Below are 20,177 nucleotides of genomic sequence, written 5' to 3'. Positions count from 1 at the left end.
GCCCTAAACCATGATGTTGAACTGTCTTTGTTTTCAGGTCATTTGTCAGTTGTTTTGAGGCTCCCATGTTACCACTCTTCAGAGAAGATGCAAAGTGGACAGCTTGCAACTGGCCACCTTAAATACCCTGAACTGGAGATGTTTTGTAAAGAAGAATGGTCAAAATATCTTCAACCAGAATCCAGACTCTCATTGGAAGCTATAGGAAGCGTTTAGAGGCTGTTATTTCTGCAAAAGGAGGATCTACTAAATATTGATGTAATTTTTCTGTTGGGGTGCCCAAATTTATGCACCTGCCTACTTTTGTTTAAGTAATGATTGCTTACTTTCTGTAAATCCTATAAACTTCATTTCACTTCTCAAATATCACTGTGTTTGTCTGCTACATGGTATATTTAACTGAAATTGCTGATCCGAACAACCAATGATTTATAAAGGAAAATCTTGAAAATGATCAGGGGTGCCCAAACCTTTGCATACGACTGTAATATTTCTGAGCTCAGAAGTTACATTGCCATGGATTACACAGTGTGTTCTCTCTGAGAAGTAAGAACTAAACCAGCAAAGGCTTGAGCCTGAAATACCAACACACTTTTCCAGATGTTCTATTAGTATGTTATCACTGACGGTCTCAAAGGCACTACTAAGATCGAGTAATAGGAGGTGAAAGGTGTGAAAATCCATAGTTATGAGAAGGGCAGTCACTTTAGTAAGGGTTGTCTCAGTAGAGTGTCCATGGGGTCTCTTGGCAGTGGGACATGCCCGGAACACCTCCCCGGGGAGGAGTCCAGAAGGCATCCTGATGATATGCCCGAGCCACCTCATCTGGCTCCTCACAACGTGAACCTTTTCCGCCTCAACAATGGAGGCACGGAACATAGTCCAGTCAGACTCAATGTCCCCCGACGTGGAAAAAGCTCTGCTGAAGGTGGAAGTTGAAGCTCTTTCTGACAGGAGATTCTGCCAGACGTTCCCAGCAGACCCACACAGTACGTGTGGGTCTGCAAGGTTGGACCGGCATCTTCCCCCTCCATCAGAGCCAACCCACCACCAGGTGGTGATCAGTTGACAGCTCCAACTCTCTCTTCACCCGAGTGTCCAAACCATGCAGCAGCAAATCCGATGACATGACTACAAAGTCGATCATCGAACTGCGGCCTAGGGTGTCCTGATGCCAAGAGCCAGCTTCTGCAGCCGGGGATCGGACCACCAAGGTCCCCGCCTTTGTCTGCCGCCCAGCTCACTTAGCACCTAACCCCTTTTGCACCTCCCACAGGTGGCGAGCCCATGGGAAGGGGGACCCATGTTTTCCTTTTGGGGCTGTACGGGCGAAGGCCCGGCCACTAGGTGCTCGCCTTCGAGCCCCAACTCCAAGCCTTGCTCAAGTGGGGGGCCCTGGTGACCTGCATCCGGGCGAGGGGAAAACGAATTCCATTCCCAGTATTCATCATAAGGGTTTTTTGTGAGCCGTGCTTCGTCTGGCCCCTCACCTAGGACCCTTTTGCCATGGGTGACCCTCCCAGGAGCATGAAGCCCCAGACAACTTGGCTCACAGAGGGGAAGAGATCGACTCTTCGCTTCGTTTTATTTTGTGATGTCTGATTGCCTTATCCTAGTATCATTGCAGCCGACGTGTATCACTGTATCCGAATAGCTAATGTTATTTGTCCTACGCTGGTGTCTAGTTATGTTGCAAGCCAGCTCCCTAAGGTTAGCTTCAATGTCGGTTGCTCTGGCCCCAAAATGCACATTACCTGGATTTTTAAGATTGTTTTGAGTAATGGCCTTATCTATGACTAAGATCACAGAGCCAGTAGACCACATGTGTCAAAGTCAAGGCCTGGCGGCCAGATACGGCCCACCACATCATTTTAGGTGACCCGCGAAGACAAATTGTGCATCGAATTCATGTCATTTCCAAAATTTCAAATTGTTTTCACTTTTAAAAATAGAGATATTGTTAGCATTTTTTTTATTACCATTCATTTTTTAAATAATTTTTAGTTTTAAATATTTGATTTGATTTCAATATTTCATATTTAAATATTTGAACAGTTTTTATTAGTCTCTGTTTTGAAAACTAGTTATTCATCAGTTTGATTTGTAGCCTATACTATATATACACAATATGAGACGTTCATACATTTATTTGGGTTGACAATTTGAATGGCCCTTTGAATCAAACTATGACGATGATGCAGCCCGCGACAAAAATAATTTTGACACCCCTGCAGTAGACCGTGGTGGATTACAATGGCTATGTATCTTCACAGGCCAATCATGGTTAGCAAGCCGCTTACCGGTAATGCTAATCTTTTTCTAACCAATTCACTGGAAGGGGCAGTCACCCTCCCCCATCTGCGGACCTGTCTCAAGATTTTTCATTTCATCCTTTTTTTTTTCCTTACCCTCCAGGGGATGCTGCTAATATTTTTCACTGTGGAGACGTGAAGACCTTTGAGACATTTCTGTGATTCAGGGCTATATAAATAAGTTTGATTTTACTTTAGTGTGGTTTTCTGGCCTTCCTGTTTGGAGTTTGTATTTTCTCTCCTTGCCTGCGAAGGTTTGTTTTGGGTACTCTGGTTTCCTCCCACATTGGTACGCTGTTTTTGAGACTATAATAATGAATGATGAAAGTTGCACAGTAACTTGCCGTCATTTCTTAAGAAAGTGTGTTTTAACTATCTTTTTTGGTATTTTTTTTATCATACTCTTTAACCACACGCCAAATAAATGCAAGGTAAATGTTTAGTCCGAGGCTGGAACACGAATTTTTACATTCATTTGAGTAAGTTTGCAAATGTCCCAGATCGCAAATGAAGTCGATAATGAATTAAGATTCTGAAAAGTCCCACTGTGTGTAATTTCTCGTTTTTTATGACGTAACATTTCACTATTGTTTCATTTTGCTCAGCAGCAAACGAACCAGATGAGAGAGCAACCCTGCAAAGACACAAGACTGGAGTTTCCTTTCCTATTAAGGTTTTGAACCATGAAGCTTTTCCAATACAGCCTCTGGGAATGTCAATATCAATGCCCATTTCCACTGTAGACAGAGTAGTGAATACATTGCCTGCTATTGATAATATTGAAATCACACCTACTAAGAAGGAAGCCTTGTCAGACTCAACTCCTCCCTTAGGTACTGATGTGATTATCACACATGGAGTTTTCCCTGTAGTAGATGATAATTTCAGTCCAGCCCCAGGTCAAGTAGCCACAACAAAGACACCTGATTCTGAACTTGGTGATCAAGCAAGTACCAAAACCCCTTCTTTGTTGAGCAACGACACTTCCGATTCCGATTCTGACTCTGAAGATGACGAACATGAAATATCTGAGCAAGACGTATCAGAAGTCCCACAGAATACACAAGTAAAGTTCCAGCATATGACATCTCACGAAAAGGGTCATTCTAATGACCAAAATGACGAGATTTTACCAGAACTTGAAGCCAATAATGCCCCTGCTCCTTTGCCAGCAGAAGCTGCACATACAGAAGCCTCTAAAAATACCAGAGAGGTACAACATTTTAGTGGCGATGAAGCACTAATAAATTCTGCCCCACGATTCCAGGATGTGTCAGAAGATGTATCATATATCAATGAGACTGACTTAGAAGGTGAACTATGTTCTTCTAAATTAATAGCGTGCCCAGGATCTCTCACTGTCCCTCTTAGTGTTGAGAATTCTGCAATTAAATCTGTGATTGAGGTTTCATCTCCAGGACAGGACCTAGAAATCACAGAACATGTGTGTCCTGAAGTGAATACTGCACCCATGCTTGTAGAGGATGAATCACCCCATCAAAGAACTGTTAAGCCCCCTTGCGGAACTGCTGCTTTCCAAGTGGATGGCGCTGTCCCCTCTGGAACAACGAGTGATATTCCAACTATGGTCTTCACCACATCGCAGAGTACCAGTGAGCAACTGCACACTATGAGAGGAGAACACCAGACACAGACTCCACGTGAGGGTAACACTACATCATCCAACTTAATAATTCTGTAATCATTCTATGTGAATCTTTCATCACCTAGAGATGGCCACCTCAGTAATTATAGCAACTCATTCAGCATACTATAACTTCCATGAGTTTTGGGGCGGTATAATTTTTGTATTTTTGGCATTGATATACCACCACAACCATATGATTGTGTAATTTGAAGTGTGCGATTTCTACTTAACAAAAAAATTAAATATATATATATATATATACATACACACACACACACACACACACAGTCAAACCTCGGTTTTCGACCACAATCCGTTCCAGAAGGCGGTTCGAGAAACGAATCGTTCAAATTCCGAATCTATTTTCCTATTACAAATAATGGAAAAAAATGTAATCCGTTCCAAGACAAAAAAACCCGCGTTTTTTAAGCATTCTTTCATTTGCGCATTTTTGTCCGATCGCGCAACTGTAGCGCACCGCCGAAAGCGCAACCGTAGCGCGCCGCCGACCGCGCAACTGCACCGCGCTGGTCGCATTATGGTGACAGAGCCATTGCTGAAATTTAGAAAATATTTTTAAAGTCCATTATGGCTTACAGCTTAAGAAAACTGAAAAATCCTATTTCAAAATATTAGAATATTTCCTCAGACCAAGTAAAAAAAAAAAGATTTATAACAGCAAAACAAAATCAATCATTTGAAAATGTCCATTAATGCACTCAGTACTTGGTTGGGAATCTTTTTGCACGGATTACAGCATCATTGCAGCGTGGCATGGAGGCAATCAACCTGTGGCATTGCTGAGGTGTTATGGATTCCCAGGATGCTTCAATAGCAGCCTTTAGCTCATTTGCATTGTTGGGTCTGGTGTCTTTCAACTTCTTCTTCACAATACCCCACAAATTCTCTATGGGGTTCAGGTCAGGAGAATTGCCAGGCCAATCGGGGACAGAAATGCCATGATCAGTACACCATTTACTGGTGGTTTTGGCACTGTGGGTAGGTGCCAGATCATGCTGGAAAATGAAAATCATCATCTCCATAGAGCTTTTCAGCAGACGGAAGCATGTAGTGCTCTAAAATCTGCATTTACTCTGGACTTGATGAAACATAGTGGACCAACAGCTGACATGGCTTCCCAAACCATCGCTGACTGTGGGAACTTCGCACTGGATTTCAAGCAACTTGGATTTTGCTCCTCTCCAGCCTTTCTCCAGACTCTGGCGTCTTGACTTCCAAATGAAATACAAAACTTGCTTTCGTCTGAAAAGAGGACTTCGGACCACTCTGCAACTGTCCAGTGCTTCTTTTCCATAGCCCAAGTCAGACGCTTCTTCCGTTGTCTTGAGTTCAGAAGTGGCTTGACCATGGGAATACGGCTGTTGTAGCCCATTTCCCGGACACGTCTGTGAACAGTGGCTTTTGATACCTGGACTCCAGCTTCAGTCCACTGTCTTTGAAGCTCCCCAAATTCTGGAAGCGACTCTTCTTCACAATGCTGTTAAGGCTGCGGTCATCTCTCTTGGTTGTGCAGCGTTTTCCTGCCACATTTTCCCCTTCCAACAGACTTTTTGTGGATGTGCTTTGAAACTGCACTCTGTGAACAGCTTGCTCTTTGAGAAATTTATTTTTGTGTCTTACCCTCCTGATGGAGGGTGTCAATGATGGTCCTCTGGACAGCAGTCAGATCAGCAGTCTTCCCCATACTTGTGATTTAGTTTACTGAACCAAGCTGAGTGTTTTTCATGGCTCAGGAAGTCCTTGCAGGTGTTTCGAGTTAATTAGACGATTCAAGTGATTAGTTGAATACCCTACTAGTATACTTATTCATGATATTCTAATATTTTGAGATTTGAGTTGAATACCCTACTAGTATACTTTTTCATGACATTCTAATATTTTGAGATAGGATATTTGAGTTTTCTTAAGCTGTATGCCATAATCAGCAATATTAAAATAGTAAAAGGCTTGCAATATTTCAATTGATTTGTAATGAATCCAGAATGTATGACATTTTTGTTTTTTTAATTGCATTACAGAAAATAAAGAACTTTATCACAATATTCAAAATTTCTGAGACAGTCCTGGATGGATGGATAGATGGATGGATAGATAGATGGATAGATGGATAGATAGATGGATCGATAGATAGATATTAGGGGTGTAAATCGCGGGTTTTGTCACGATACGATATCATATCGATACAAAGACCCACGATACGATATTTGCCGATATCTTAAAGCCTGCTGTGATTCATTCACGATACATCACGATATAGTGCTCCACGATCGATATTTTTATTTTTATATATATTTTTTTAAATAAAAAATATAGAACAATATCCTGATTTATAACAATTCATACGCAAAGTCAACAAGGTACTGCAAACTCTTTATTTAGGAAATTACAAGAGTATTGTAGTATACAAAGTGCTTATTTTAACACTGAACTTTATCAAATTCCTATATTTTTTCTCATATAAGTAAAGAAAAATGAATATTCTTTCTTTTTTGTAATACCATTAACTTTAAAGTGCATTACTAAACTATTTATTTACAATAATTTTAATTGTCCGTTGAGCCATCTTTTCTTTGGAATCCAAAGTGCTTCCAAACGAATGACTTGAAGCCCAAAGGGGAGCGAATTTCCTCGTCTTCTTGGACACTAGCCATAGCACCAGCCCAGGAGCCGCGTAGTTGTCGGCTCCCCTTTCACGTGCCTGCTCTGCTCACAACACAGCACGCCGCGTACTGCTCCCGGAAAGAGGAAGCAAGCAACAATGAACTGGATTTCAAAATAAAGTCGCGTCTAATGTCCGAGGTCAAACACAGCGATATAAATCGATGTTTACGTTTAGCATCGATGCCAATAAATCGTAGAGCATTATATCGATTAATCGATGTGTATCGATGAATCGTTACACCCCTAATAGATATGTATGTATGTATGTATGTGTATATATATATATATATATATATATATATATATATATATATACTATATACCGTAATTTTCGGACTATAAGTCGCGGTTTTTTTCATAGTTTGGGTGGGGGGGGCGACTTATACTCAGGAGCGACTTATGTTTTTTTTCACAAATCTTTACTTGATCATTAACACATCACTTACTTACAAGTATAGTTGACCACTTCACATGTTATTTTTAGTATAGTTGATCACTTCACATGCTTTGATATCTTTATCTTGAACATATTCAAAACATGAAAAATAGAGAGAAAAAATCAAATAAAGTAATTAACAGTTTAAAGCGCCATATCCTCTGGACATGTCCTCTGTCACCAGGATGACATAAAGGACGAGAAATTTGATCGATGGATTTAATGATTTGGAGTGACACAAATGGTTTGATAATATTGTTGTTTATGTGATAGTTATTTAAAATATAGTTTATATATCGTTGTATGGGCCTGTGGAATAATTTGAACTGCGGCGCGGCACACGGCATTGTTGACAAAGGACGATCGATAAAAGACGAGAAATTTGATCGATGGATTTAATGATTATTCGTATGGAGCGTGTTTGAAGTTAACAGAGAAGAAAGGAACAAGGCAAAGTGTTGTGAAATAAAATATTACCTGTAATACGCATTTAGGTAGAGAACTGAACTCTCGCTCTTTATATAGCTGACGTGTCTTGCGCATCCGTTCTGCGCATCTGTAATGGCGGCCTCCGTATGATATCCGGATATCAAGGATTGCACCATCGCATTAAACGATGTGTCGTCAATTATGAATTTTACTGACAAAATGTGTTGGGCAGGATGGCTGAATGCGATGCGCGATTGACAAACAAGAAGAAAGGTGTGATTTCAAGTTTTATTTCGAGGGAGATTTTCTTCAAAAATTGTTGTACTCATGCATAATGCGCACCCCAGATTTTAGGACAATAAATTAGTTAAATTTTGCGCATTATGCATGGAAACACGGTAGATTGCAACACCACCCCCACATTAACTCTGTTGTTATGTATGAATTCATAGCCTTCCATCTCAAAATGCATTCCCTTCTCAGTCTCAGAAACAGTAATTATATCAAATGGTTGTTTGAATGTGTTTAAATAATCCCTAATGCTACTAAAATTTGTACCGTAATTTTCGGACTATAAATCGCTCCGGAGTATAAGTCGCACCAGCCATAAAATGCCCAAAAATGTGAAAAAAAACATATATAAGTCGCTCCGGAGTATAAGTCGCATTTTGGGGGGCAATTTATTCGACAAAATCCAACACCAAGAACAGACATGAACGAGCAACAACAGGCTAAACCAGGGGTGGGCAAACTTTTTGACTTGCGGGCCGAACTGGGTTCTAAATTTGGACCGGAGGGCCGAACCAGGAGCAGATGGATGTAGTGTTTGTGTGAAGTAATAGTAGTAAATAGTAAAAAAACGACCTGTAAAAGTCATTGCATAAAAGGTTTTGGCCTTTAGTAGGTAGTAAAGAATGGATATTCAAAAAAAGTTTTTTTTTTAAAACAAATGCATTTATTAACAGCATTAAAAAAAACAAAATCACTAAAAAACTGCTATCAGTGATTCTCATAAAATACGACACTGTTATTATGAATAACAGTCTCCATCACTTCAGTGCCTGCAGGTCAGATTAATGAAAGATGTTTATTTTATGAGATCACATCAAACGGCAAACATTCTGACCAAATATATAATCTTGAAGAATCGGTGAAAGCATACATCCAAATAAAGTAATCAAAACGGCAACACGGTGAGGGGTATCTGAACATCAGAGCAGAGTTTTAACTCACAAACACCTTGTTAAATTAAGAAACAGATTTTATTAAATGCATGTGACTTTATATTCAAGACAAATGTTGATAGGGTATTGTAGTTTTTTGTTTGTTAATTCTTCAAGCTTAAAGGGATACTAAAGTTATTTTGCCTTTTTCAGCAGCAAAACTTTAACATTTTGTCACTGATGAATTTTATGACTTACCGTATTTTCCGCACTATTAGGCGCACCTAAAAACTTACATTTTACTAAAAGAAACACAGTGCGCCTTATAATGCAGAGCGCCTTATATATGGATCAATTGATGAATTTGTTGATCCATACTGGTTGTACACAGTGCTCTGCCAAAATGTTTCAGTACGTTTTAGTACGACTAGTAAATTACAAGGTCGCATCGCTTCCCAGCATTACGGCAACTGTAGTCAGGGGCGTCACCGAATAGCTGTTGTACCCGCGAGGCTATTTCATTTCAAAATAGGCTGCTCCGTTAATGTTTCGAGTAAATTTACGGATTGATATGGAAGGGAAACATAGGTAAGCAGTACCAATGTGTTAGATCGAACTTTAGTCAGTTCCGATCATTTTATAGGAGATCGTTTGAGAAACGCGATTGTTTACACTTTGCTGAGGCTCATGGGAGATTGCGAGCTGAGGCTCATGGGAATTTGCGGATGGCTAATGCTATAACGATAGCTGCTATACGCACCAGGCAATTTCATGTCAAAATAGGCTGCTCTGTTAATGTTTCGAGTAAATCTACGGATCGATATGGAAGGGAAACATAGGTAAGTAGTACCAATGCGTTAGATCGAACTTTAGTCAGTTCCGATCATTTTATAGGAGATCGTTTGAGAAACGCGATTGTTTACAGAGGGCTCGTTGGTTATTGGCTAGTGGATGCATACCGCAACCCTAGTCAACCTCAGTTTGTTGCAGTATAGCTTCTATTTTATGCGCCTTATAATCCGGTGCGCCTTATATATGGACAAAGTTTTAAAATGGGCCGTTCATTGAAGGTGCGCCTTATAATCCGGTGCGCCTAATAGTGCGGGAAATACGGTAGTTACTTTTCATGTACAATTAATACCATTATAAACACAGTTTGGCAATCACGGCTCAGTTTGCAAATGTAACTTGAGCCGTGTTTGGTTATTATTGCCTGAGCCCTGAGCACACGTGACGCCATTTTCAGTTGACAGCAAGTAGCAAAAAAAAAAAAGCTTTTTTTTAAAGGTGGTAATTGTGCATGAAAATGAAATAAAAGTAATCAAATTAATTCCAGCAAAATAAAAAAAATGACTACTGAAAATGGCAAAATGAGTTTTGTATCCCATTAAAATTATACATATTGTGTGGAGGGAACCCTCATGTTTCGCGGGGCGGACGTTCCAATAACAACCCATGATAGGCAAAATCCGTGAAGTTGAGATTGACTATTATATTTTTTAGGTATTTTCTTTAGGCAATTTATACCTTGATTACAATCCCCTTGCAGCCCCCAAACCATTCCCTTCCTTCTAATCATTTGTTAGACTGATTAAATGTAATTTTTACAATGTAAAATGCAGAATAAATATGATCTGTGATAGAAGCGCGCGCCAACGCCCAGAGGTTTTTCAATTAAAAGCCCTCTACCATCCCCAAATGGTTCCCTTTCTTCTAAATGCTAAATTAAGCAAAAATAGCAACCTGCGGGGCGTGACAATATTATGTTTGTTCTTTTATTGACTGTAAAGGTACACAACATGCACAGAGCTGTGTGGCAATGTTATTAAGGGAATGGGAAAGGTTTTTTGTTGCGTAAAAGCATGGGGGAGGCCTTAATATAGTGTATAAATACGTAAGTAAATATATCGTTTGTATTTCGCGGATGGTTCTGGATGGTGTTCACAGTGCGCGCACGCACGCACGCACGCACGCACGCACACACACACACACACACGTATACAAACCAGATTCGGTTGATGTTGGGAAATTGTTTAAAATGTAAATAAAAACAACATACGATTTGAAAATCCTTCTCAACCCATATTCAATTGAATACACTACAAAGACAACATATTTAATGTTCAAACTGATAAACTTAATTGTTTTTTGCCAAATAATTAATTTAGAATTTCATGGCTGCAACACGTCCAGTAGAAGTTGGGAAAGGTGGCAAAAAATACTGAGTACTTAAAGTAAGCCTTAAGAACTTTACAGGTTAAGATTAGTCGCAAACAGGTGGTGCATCAATGTCCTTGAGCATCCTGCATTGTTTGAAAATGAGAATGGTCGCTAGTTTCAATCCCTGCTATTTGTACAAATTATATTCAAAATGCATTTTTTTACAACAAACTTGAAAGCCTCCCCTTCATTTTCAGTGGGAACAGAGTTGTTGGTCTCCCTTTTTTGCTAGCGCGTCATAGTCTGGAGTAAAATTTGTTGTGGCAATTCTTAGGAGAGATCCGAGGTGTTGGTCCGTTTACCTAGATCTGTGACGGGTTGATGTTGATGCTCATGTGGCTGAACGTCACGTCGCGTACGTCGAGCCAAATTGGCCACTCTTTTTTTTAAACACTCGGCACTCAGTGTCCACCTTGCTTTTCCTTGGGCGACTCATTTTAATGGAAGGATTCCAGGGGAAAGTTTGTGGGTGGCTTTAGCGTAAAACTGTATCTGAAAGCTCAGCGCGCGAATTGCAAGAATGCTGTCGTCACAGCCCACGCTCTAAATTCGGGACTGATACAAATAGAGCGCGAGTGCGTCATGTCCGTACTACTGAGTACGTACACGCACTTGTGAGTGTGCACCGATCTTTCTGACACGGCTTCTGGTAGTAAATGCGCAGGCGAGCGGTTCCCCATCTACTGGGGAAACGCAGTCATTGCAGGAAAAATGACCAAAAAAAATGTTTAATAATACAATTTATTCAGGGTTGGCGGGCCGGATTAAACGGTCCCGTGGGCCAGATGTGGCCCGCGGGCCGTAGTTTGCCCACCCCTGGGCTAAACGATACGGTATGCTAACGTGACAAACACAAACGAGGAGCTGAGAACGGGCCTGACGTAACATTCAGTTATTTAAAAAAAACTATTACATAAATAACACGTTTATAAAACCATCTGTGTCACTCCAATTCATTAAATCTATCGATCGTCCTTTGTCAACAATGCCGTGTGCCGCGCCGCAGTTCAAATTATTCCATGGGCCCATACAACGATATATAAACTATATTTTAACTATCACATAAACAACAATATTATCAAACCATTTGTGTCACTCCAAATCATTAAATCCATCGATCAAATTTCTCGTCCTTTATGTCATCCTGGTGACAGAGGACATGTCCAGAGGATATGGCGCTTTAAAGTGTTAATTACTTTATTTGATTTTTTTTCTCTCTATTTTCATGTTTTGAATATGTAAGTGGTCAACTATACTTGTAAGTAAGTGATGTGTTAATGATCAAGTAAAAATTTGTGAAAAAAACCATAAGTCGCTCCTGAGTATAAGTCGCCCCCCCACCCAAACTATGAAAAAAACCCGCGACTTATAGTCCGAAAATTACGGTATATAGACTTCGGCTATTGAAATGGATAATAGATAGCTTATCCTTTGTTAAACTGTTCCTATTATACTGATCATTGCTGTAGTAATAGCATGTGTTGTTTATGGTGGAGAAGAAGTTATTGTTTGAGTCGATGTCCTGTTCTATGTCCAGAGTGCTGCTTTCGCTGTAATCACATGTTAGTTGGAGTTGTTCATGTTCCTGTATCCACTGTATTATTTGTCCATTTTTGCTTGATGTAGGTTGAGTACTGTCTCTGAGCATTATGTTTGCGTTTTGTGTTGTTACCTCCATTCAGTTCCAAGTCCAATCGAGTTGATATTCTATTGAGGATACTTATTCGTACTTTTCCAATTCCTCACCATCAGTATATTGGCCTCTTCTGGTGATCCATTAAGCTTGATGTATATCTTGCAATTTCTGGTCCATGTACTCTGTATTTTTTTCATTTTTCTCAGGTGAAGTGGTTTCTATGCAATGTCCACGGTGGTCTTTGCAAATGTTCATTTATGTAGATGTCTGTGCCTTTGAGCAACTTACCCTGTTTTAGAAGTGCAATTTTGTGCTTCCTGTTGACAATTTTCAGAATGACTGCTGGCTTGTCGTTACTGTTTCGTCTGGGTAGTGGATGACGGGCTTTACCTGGTTGGAGTCCATAGTTATTCCTTTTGTTTGCAGAAATGCAGCTACTTGTTGCTCGCCTGAACTTGCATCTTGCTCACAGCCATCGCTGCCTGCCGTCACTGCCCTTGCATAAGATATTGGTTTAATTGCTATTCCAGTGATGACAATGTCATTTATTCATGTTTATTGCTCAAGGTCTGCAACCCAACTTTCCAGGTGGGCAAGCCGCTTGTCCTTCTCAGCATTGAGCATCTTTACCTCTTCCACCAGTGCAAATGTGTTTTTCTGCTGCATCCTCACAGCAGAAACGTCTTCCGAAAGGAAGTCAAGTGACTTTTTTATGTCCTCGACCTCCTCCGTGGACATGGTCAGGTTTTTTTTCGGCCCCATATTGCTCACGTTGGTCCGAGCGATCTCTGACAGCGCAATCTGCTGTTCCCCGGTAGATCAGCTGTTAGCTGTCATCTAGCAAACTCGCCGGTTCACGATCTGCTTAGATCGGTTAAGTTTGCTTGTATTTTCTTTCTTTCTTGAAATCCTTGGTTTTGTTAATTCCTCTCCACGATCGTTTCTTTCACTCTTGAAAGCCTTGGTGGAGTTGGACAAGTTGGAACCAAGGTTTAATAATCACTGGCAAAAATACGACAACACAAATCCTCGCTGCAACGCAGCGGAACAAAGTAGCAAAATAAACAGCACAGGAATGGCTCGTCTGTGGCAACAAAGTAACAACATAAACTGCACAGGAATGGACCGTCTATGGCAAGAAATTAGCAGCAAAAACTGGAAAAAGGATCACGACTTGCTGCTGTTTGGAGGCGTTAGCTGAGAGGCGTTAGTAGCTGCGAGGCGTTAGTAGCTGCGAGGCGTTAGTAGCTGCAAAGCGTTAGTAGCTGCGAAGCGTTAGCTGCCAATAATACTAACAATATGATATAATATTATACATAATAATTAGGGGTGTAACGATTCATCGATACACATCGATTAATCGATATAATGCTCTACGATTTATTGGCATCGATGCTAAACGTAAACATCGATTTATATCGCCGTGTTTGACCTCGGACATTAGACGCGACTTTATTTTGAAATCCAGTTCATTGTTGCTTGCTTCCTCTTTCCGGGAGCAGTACGCGGCGTGCTGTGTTGTGAGCAGAGCAGGCACGTGAAAGGGGAGCCGACAACTACGCGGCTCCTGGGCTGGTGCTATGGCTAGTGTCCAAGAAGACGAGGAAATTCGCTCCCCTTTGGGCTTCAAGTCATTCGTTTGGAAGCACTTTGGATTCCAAAGAAAAGATGGCTCAACGGACAATTAAAATTATTGTAAATAAATAGTTCAGTAATGCACTTGAAAGTTAATGGTATTACAAAAAAAGAAAGAATATTCATTTTTCTTTACTTATATGAGAAAAAATATAGGAATTCGATAAAGTTCAGTGTTAAAATAAGCACTTTGTATACTACAATACTCTTGTAATTTCCTAAATAAAGAGTTTGCAGTACCTTGTTGATTTTGCGTATGAATTGTTATAAATCAGGATATTGTTCTATATTTTTTATTTTAAAAAAATAAATAAAAATAAAAATATCGATCGTGGCGCACTATATCGTGATGTATCGTGAATGAATCACAGCAGGCTTTAAGATATCGGCAATAATCGTATCGTGATCCTTTGTATCGATATGATATCGTATCGTGACAAAACCCGCGATTTACACCCCTAATAATAATATTATAGAAATATTATCAGGACAAGATACGTTATGCAAATGTACTCAAATTAATTTTATGCACTTTGCTTTCTTCTACAGAACCTGCAAAAATGGTACCTAAGCCTGAGGATGCTTTTGACAACAGCAAATATCAAAATTACCAACACCACAGCTACACCCCTTATACTTTTGCAGACATGGATTTAGAGATGGCAAAGTATCGTCTCCCTCAGCCTACCTCTGGAAGACCCTCACCCCGACACTAGAAGACTGGGCCGCTGGATGGATGTGTGTATGTATGTATGTATGTATGTATGTATGTATGTATGTGAGTGAGTGAGTGAGTGAGTGAGTGAGTGAGTGAGTGAGTGAGTGAGTGAGTGAGTGAGTGAGTGAGTGAGTGAGTGAGTGAGTGAGTGAGTGAGTGAGTGAGTGAGTGAGTGTGTGTGTGTGTGTGTGTGTGTGTGTGTGTGTGTGTGTGTGTGTGTGTGTGTGTGTGTGTGTGTGTGTGTGTGTGTGTGTGTGTGTGTGTGTGTGTGTGTGTGTGTGTGTGTGTGTGTGTGTGTGTGTGTGTGTATATATATATACGTATATATATATGTGTATATATATATATATATACGTATATATATATATGTATATATATATATGTGTGTGTATGTATGTACGTACGTACGTACGTACGTACGTATGTACTACGTACGTACGTACGCACACATATACATATATATGAACACACACGTATATACAGGGTCCGTTTTTTTTATTATTTTCGAAAAGTACATATAATGCCATTTTGTTTCATTTCATTTTCGTTAATAATGTTAATAATTTCATCAATAATGTTATTTTGTTTTGTATCAGTTGCTAATATGAATTGGACCGGTGAGCATCGCGCTTTCATTGTGAAAACCTTTATTGTATCGTAAACGTTACAAATCTGTAACTGCAACACAACGAGCGTTCTGTTTGCGCTTCAGGCTTGGTAGACATAATCCCGTACCTGCTCGAAACACGGTCTTGTTATGGGTTACTAACTTCAGAGCCAGTGGATCAGCAATGAAACGAAAATCAACCAGCAGACTTCGCACCGCCAGAACTTTAGACAATGTGGCAGCGGTAAGACAAAAATAACATCATTCGAAAATGAAACAAAAATGAAACGAAACAAAATAAAATAGCATTACATGTACTTTTCGAAAATAAAAAAAAAATTTTTGTTTGTTTAATTTATTTGTCTATTATTAAACCTACAAATATGTCAGATCATTTTGCCGGACCCTGTACATGTACAAACCGGATTCGGTTGAAGTTGGGAAATTGTGTAAAATGTAAATAAAAACAAAATACAATGATTTCAAAATCCTTTTCAACCTATATTCAATTGAATACACTACAAAGACAACATATTTAATGCTCTAACTCATAAACTTTAGATTCTTTTTCAAGTAATAATTAACTTCGAATTTCATGGCTGCAACACGTGCAGTAGAAGTTGGGAAAGGGCATGTTCATCACTTCGTTACATCACCTTTGCTTTTAATAACACTCAATAAATGTTTTGGAAGAGAGGAGACTAATTCTCTTAGCTTCTCATGTGGAATTCTTTCCTATTCTTGCTTGATGAACCGCTTTACTTGTTCAACAGTCCGGGCTCTTCCCTGTAATATTTTACGCTTCATAATGCGCCACACATTTTCAATGGGAGACAGGTCTGGACTGCAAGCGGGCCAGGGGAGAACCTGGACTCTTTTACTTCGAAGCCAGACTGTTGTAACACGTGCAGAATGTGGCTTGGCATTATCTTGCTGAAATAAGCAGCGGTGTCCATGAAAAAGACGTCGCTTAAATGGCAGCATATGTTGCTCAAAAATCTGTATGTACTTTTCAGCATTTATGTTGCCTTCACGGAAATGTAGGTCACCCATGCCATGGGAACTAATGCGCCCCCATACCATCACAGATGCTGGCTTTTGAACTTTGCGTTGATAACAGTCCGGATGGTCTGCTTCCTCTTTGGTCCGGAGGACACGACGTCCGGTGTTTCCAAAAACAATTTGAAAAGTGGACTCATCAGACCACAAAACACTTCTCCATTGTGCATCAGTCAATTTTACATGAGCTCGGGCCCAGAAAACCCGGCGACGTTTCTGGATGTTGTTCATAAACGGCTTTTGCTTTGCATGGTAGAGTTTTAACCCGCACTTACTGATGTAGTGACCAACTGTATTTACTGACAGTGGTTTTCTGAAGTTTTCCTGAGCCCATTTGGTGATATCCTTTACACACTCGTGTCGGTTTTTAAGGCAGTGCCGTCTGAGGGATCGAAGGTCACGGTCATTCAGTCTTGGTTTCCGGCCGTGGCGCTTACGTGCAATGGTGTGTGTGTGTGTGTGTGTGTGTGTGTGTGTGTGTGTGTGTGTGTGTGTGTGTGTGTGTGTGTGTGTGTGTGTGTGTGTGTGTGTGTGTGTGTGTGTGTGTGTGTGTGTGTGTGTGTGTGTGTGTGTGTGTGTGTGTGTGTGTGTGTGTGTGTGTGTGTGTGTGTGTGTGTGTGTGTGTGTGTGTGTGTGTGTGTGTGTGTGTGTGTGTGTGTGTGTGTGTGTGTGTGTGTGTGTGTGTGTGTGTGTGTGTGCGTGCGTGCGTGCGTGCGTGCGTGCGTGCGTGCGTGCGTGCGTGCGTTCACAGTGTTCACAGCGCGCGCGCGCGCTGTGAACACTGTGAACTCTCGCTATGATGCGGTTCACCTTTCACGGCCTCGTTTCACGGATGTTTTTGGGGGGTGTCAATGTATCATGGTTTTATTCATTTACAGTAATCCCTTGTTTATTGCAAGAGATGCGTTCCAGAACCATCCGCGAAATACAAACGATATATTTACTTACGTATTTATACACTATATTAAGGCCTCCCCCATGCTTTTACGCAACAAAAAACCTTTCCCATTCCCTTAATAACATTGCCACACAGCTCTGTGCATGTTGTGTACCTTTACAGTCAATAAAAGAACAAACATAATATTGTCACGCCCCGCAGGTTGCTATTTTTGCTTAATTTAGCATTTAGAAGAAAGGGAACCATTTGGGGATGGTAGAGGGCTTTTAATTGAAAAACCTCTGGGCGTTGGCGCGCGCTTCTATCACAGATCATATTTATTCTGCATTTTACATTGTAAAAATTACATTTAATCAGTCTAACAAATGATTAGAAGGAAGGGAACGGTTTGGGGGCTGCAAGGGGATTGTAATCAAGGTATAAATTGCCTAAAGAAAATACCTAAAAAATATAATAGTCAATCTCAACTTCACGGATTTTGCCTATCATGGGTTGTTATTGGAACGTCCGCCCCGCGAAACATGAGGGTTCCCTCCACACAATATGTATAATTTTAATGGGATACAAAACTCATTTTGCCATTTTCAGTAGTCATTTTTTTTATTTTGCTGGAATTAATTTGATTACTTTTATTTCATTTTCATGCACAATTACCACCTTTAAAAAAAAATGCTTTTTTTTTTGCTACTTGCTGTCAACTGAAAATGGCGTCACGTGTGCTCAGGGCTCAGGTAATAATAACCAAACACGGCTCAAGTTACATTTGCAAACTGAGCCGTGATTGCCAAACTGTGTTTATAATGGTATTAATTGTACATGAAAAGTAACTACCGTATTTCCCGCACTATTAGGCGCACCGGATTATAAGGCGCACCTTCAATGAACGGCCCATTTTAAAACTTTGTCCATATATAAGGCGCATAAAATAGAAGCTATACTGCAACAAACTGAGGTTGACTAGGGTTGCGGTATGCATCCACTAGCCAATAACCAACGAGCCCTCTGTAAACAATCGCGTTTCTCAAACGATCTCCTATAAAATGATCGGAACTGACTAAAGTTCGATCTAACGCATTGGTACTACTTACCTATGTTTCCCTTCCATATCGATCCGTAGATTTACTCGAAACATTAACAGAGCAGCCTATTTTGACATGAAATTGCCTGGTGCGTATAGCAGCTATCGTTATAGCATTAGCCATCCGCAAATTCCCATGAGCCTCAGCTCGCAATCTCCCATGAGCCTCAGCAAAGTGTAAACAATCGCGTTTCTCAAACGATCTCCTATAAAATGATCGGAACTGACTAAAGTTCGATCTAACGCATTGGTACTACTTACCTATGTTTCCCTTCCATATCGATCCATAGATTTACTCGAAACATTAACAGAGCAGCCTATTTTGACATGAAATAGCCTGGTGCGTATAGCAGCTATCGTTATAGCATTAGCCATCCGCAAATTCCCATGAGCCTCAGCTCGCAATCTCCCATGAGCCTCAGCAAAGTGTAAACAATCGCGTTTCTCAAACGATCTCCTATAAAATGATCGGAACTGACTAAAGTTCGATCTAACACATTGGTACTGCTTACCTATGTTTCCCTTCCATATCAATCCGTAAATTTACTCGAAACATTAACGGAGCAGCCTATTTTGAAATGAAATAGCCTCGCGGGTACAACAGCTATTCGGTGACGCCCCCTGACTACAGTTGCCGTAATGCTGGGAAGCGATGCGACCTTGTAATTTACTAGTCGTACTAAAACGTACTGAAACATTTTGGCAGAGCACTGTGTACAACCAGTATGGATCAACAAATTCATCAATTGATCCATATATAAGGCGCTCTGCATTATAAGGCGCACTGTGTTTCTTTTAGTAAAATGTAAGTTTTTAGGTGCGCCTAATAGTGCGGAAAATACGGTAAGTCATAAAATTCATCAGTGACAAAATGTTAAAGTTTTGCTGCTGAAAAAGGCAAAATAACTTTAGTATCCCTTTAAGCTTGAAGAATTAACAAACAAAAAACTACAATACCCTATCAACATTTGTCTTGAATATAAAGTCACATGCATTTAATAAAATCTGTTTCTTAATTTTTTTCGATTTGCTGTTACTTTGCGACAAACATTTGTCCCAATGAAGAAAAATGTCACTTACATATGACTGGAAAGAATTTAGATCACCCTTGTTTCTTCAGTTTAATGTTCATTTTAAAAGCGTTGTACATGTGTTTGGACCAATATACTAACATTGAAAACAAAAACAGTCTATGAGAGTTGAGTTTGAAATGATCGAAACATGTTCCAAAGGTTTTTTAGTAATGGCCAAAATCATTAAGTTTTTACATAAATATCTTGGCATTGTAGGCTACTGTCAAAAATGGTGCCTTTAGGCATTTCATGTTTTTCTTTTGTGGAGGTCACTTGATGTTCTTTTAGTGGTGCCAGAGAATAAAATGAACAAGAATCTGATGAAAACATGGTGGTCTCGTTCCATTTTTCTTCTCAATTGTTTTCTGAAAGCATGGCTCGTACTCCCAGAACTATAGACACAAATGAAAAAAAAAACACAAGTTCTCAGTTCTCCTGCAAAATTTATGTGTAATTTGTTTTCAAATTACACACACAAAACATATGTATAAACATTTATAAGAACCAGACCGCTGATGTGCCCAATGTAAAACACTATAATGAATGGGAAAAAGTCTTCATGGATCATGGCTTAAGTCATTTT

The 20,177-nt window shown here is 40.0% G+C and overlaps 1 protein-coding gene and 1 long non-coding RNA gene across 3 annotated transcripts in view; both read left to right on the top strand.

The window, feature by feature from the left end:
* Nucleotides 1–2,991, top strand: part of LOC119139716 — a 32,665-nt gene extending 29,674 nt beyond the window's left edge. Inside the window, exon 3 of the long non-coding RNA XR_005101414.1 lies at nucleotides 2,921–2,991. This is a non-coding gene — a long non-coding RNA (uncharacterized LOC119139716). The remainder of the gene's footprint in view (nucleotides 1–2,920) is intronic.
* Nucleotides 2,992–14,943, top strand: ndufv3 (NADH:ubiquinone oxidoreductase subunit V3). Of its 2 annotated transcripts, none has more exons than XM_037280667.1 (2): nucleotides 2,992–3,973; nucleotides 14,711–14,943. In XM_037280667.1, the coding sequence occupies exons 1-2, from the start codon at nucleotides 3,025–3,027 to the stop codon at nucleotides 14,875–14,877; spliced, it is 1,116 nt and encodes a 371-aa protein (XP_037136562.1). In that variant the 5' UTR covers nucleotides 2,992–3,024; the 3' UTR covers nucleotides 14,878–14,943. The 2 variants fall into 2 exon arrangements, with proteins under 2 accessions (XP_037136562.1, XP_037136561.1); XM_037280666.1 differs by having other exon boundaries at nucleotides 2,992–3,979.
* Nucleotides 14,944–20,177: the final 5,234 nt, after the last annotated feature.

The sequence above is a fragment of the Syngnathus acus genome, chromosome 21, assembly GCF_901709675.1.
Source record: "Syngnathus acus chromosome 21, fSynAcu1.2, whole genome shotgun sequence".
Taxonomy (NCBI): Eukaryota; Metazoa; Chordata; class Actinopteri; order Syngnathiformes; family Syngnathidae; genus Syngnathus; species Syngnathus acus.
The sequence above is the reverse complement of the archived record's forward strand: the minus strand, read 5'-3'. Positions and strand labels throughout refer to the sequence as shown.

What these genes read in the sequence shown, in the direction of transcription:
- ndufv3 (XM_037280666.1), top strand. Translation starts at nt 3,025, where the DNA reads ATGTCAATATCAATGCCCATTTCCACTGTAGACAGAGTAGTGAATACA. An exon ending in GACACAGACTCCACGTGAGG is followed by an intron (nt 3,980 to 14,710) that starts GTAACACTACAT and finishes TTTCTTCTACAG; the next exon opens with AACCTGCAAAAATGGTACCT.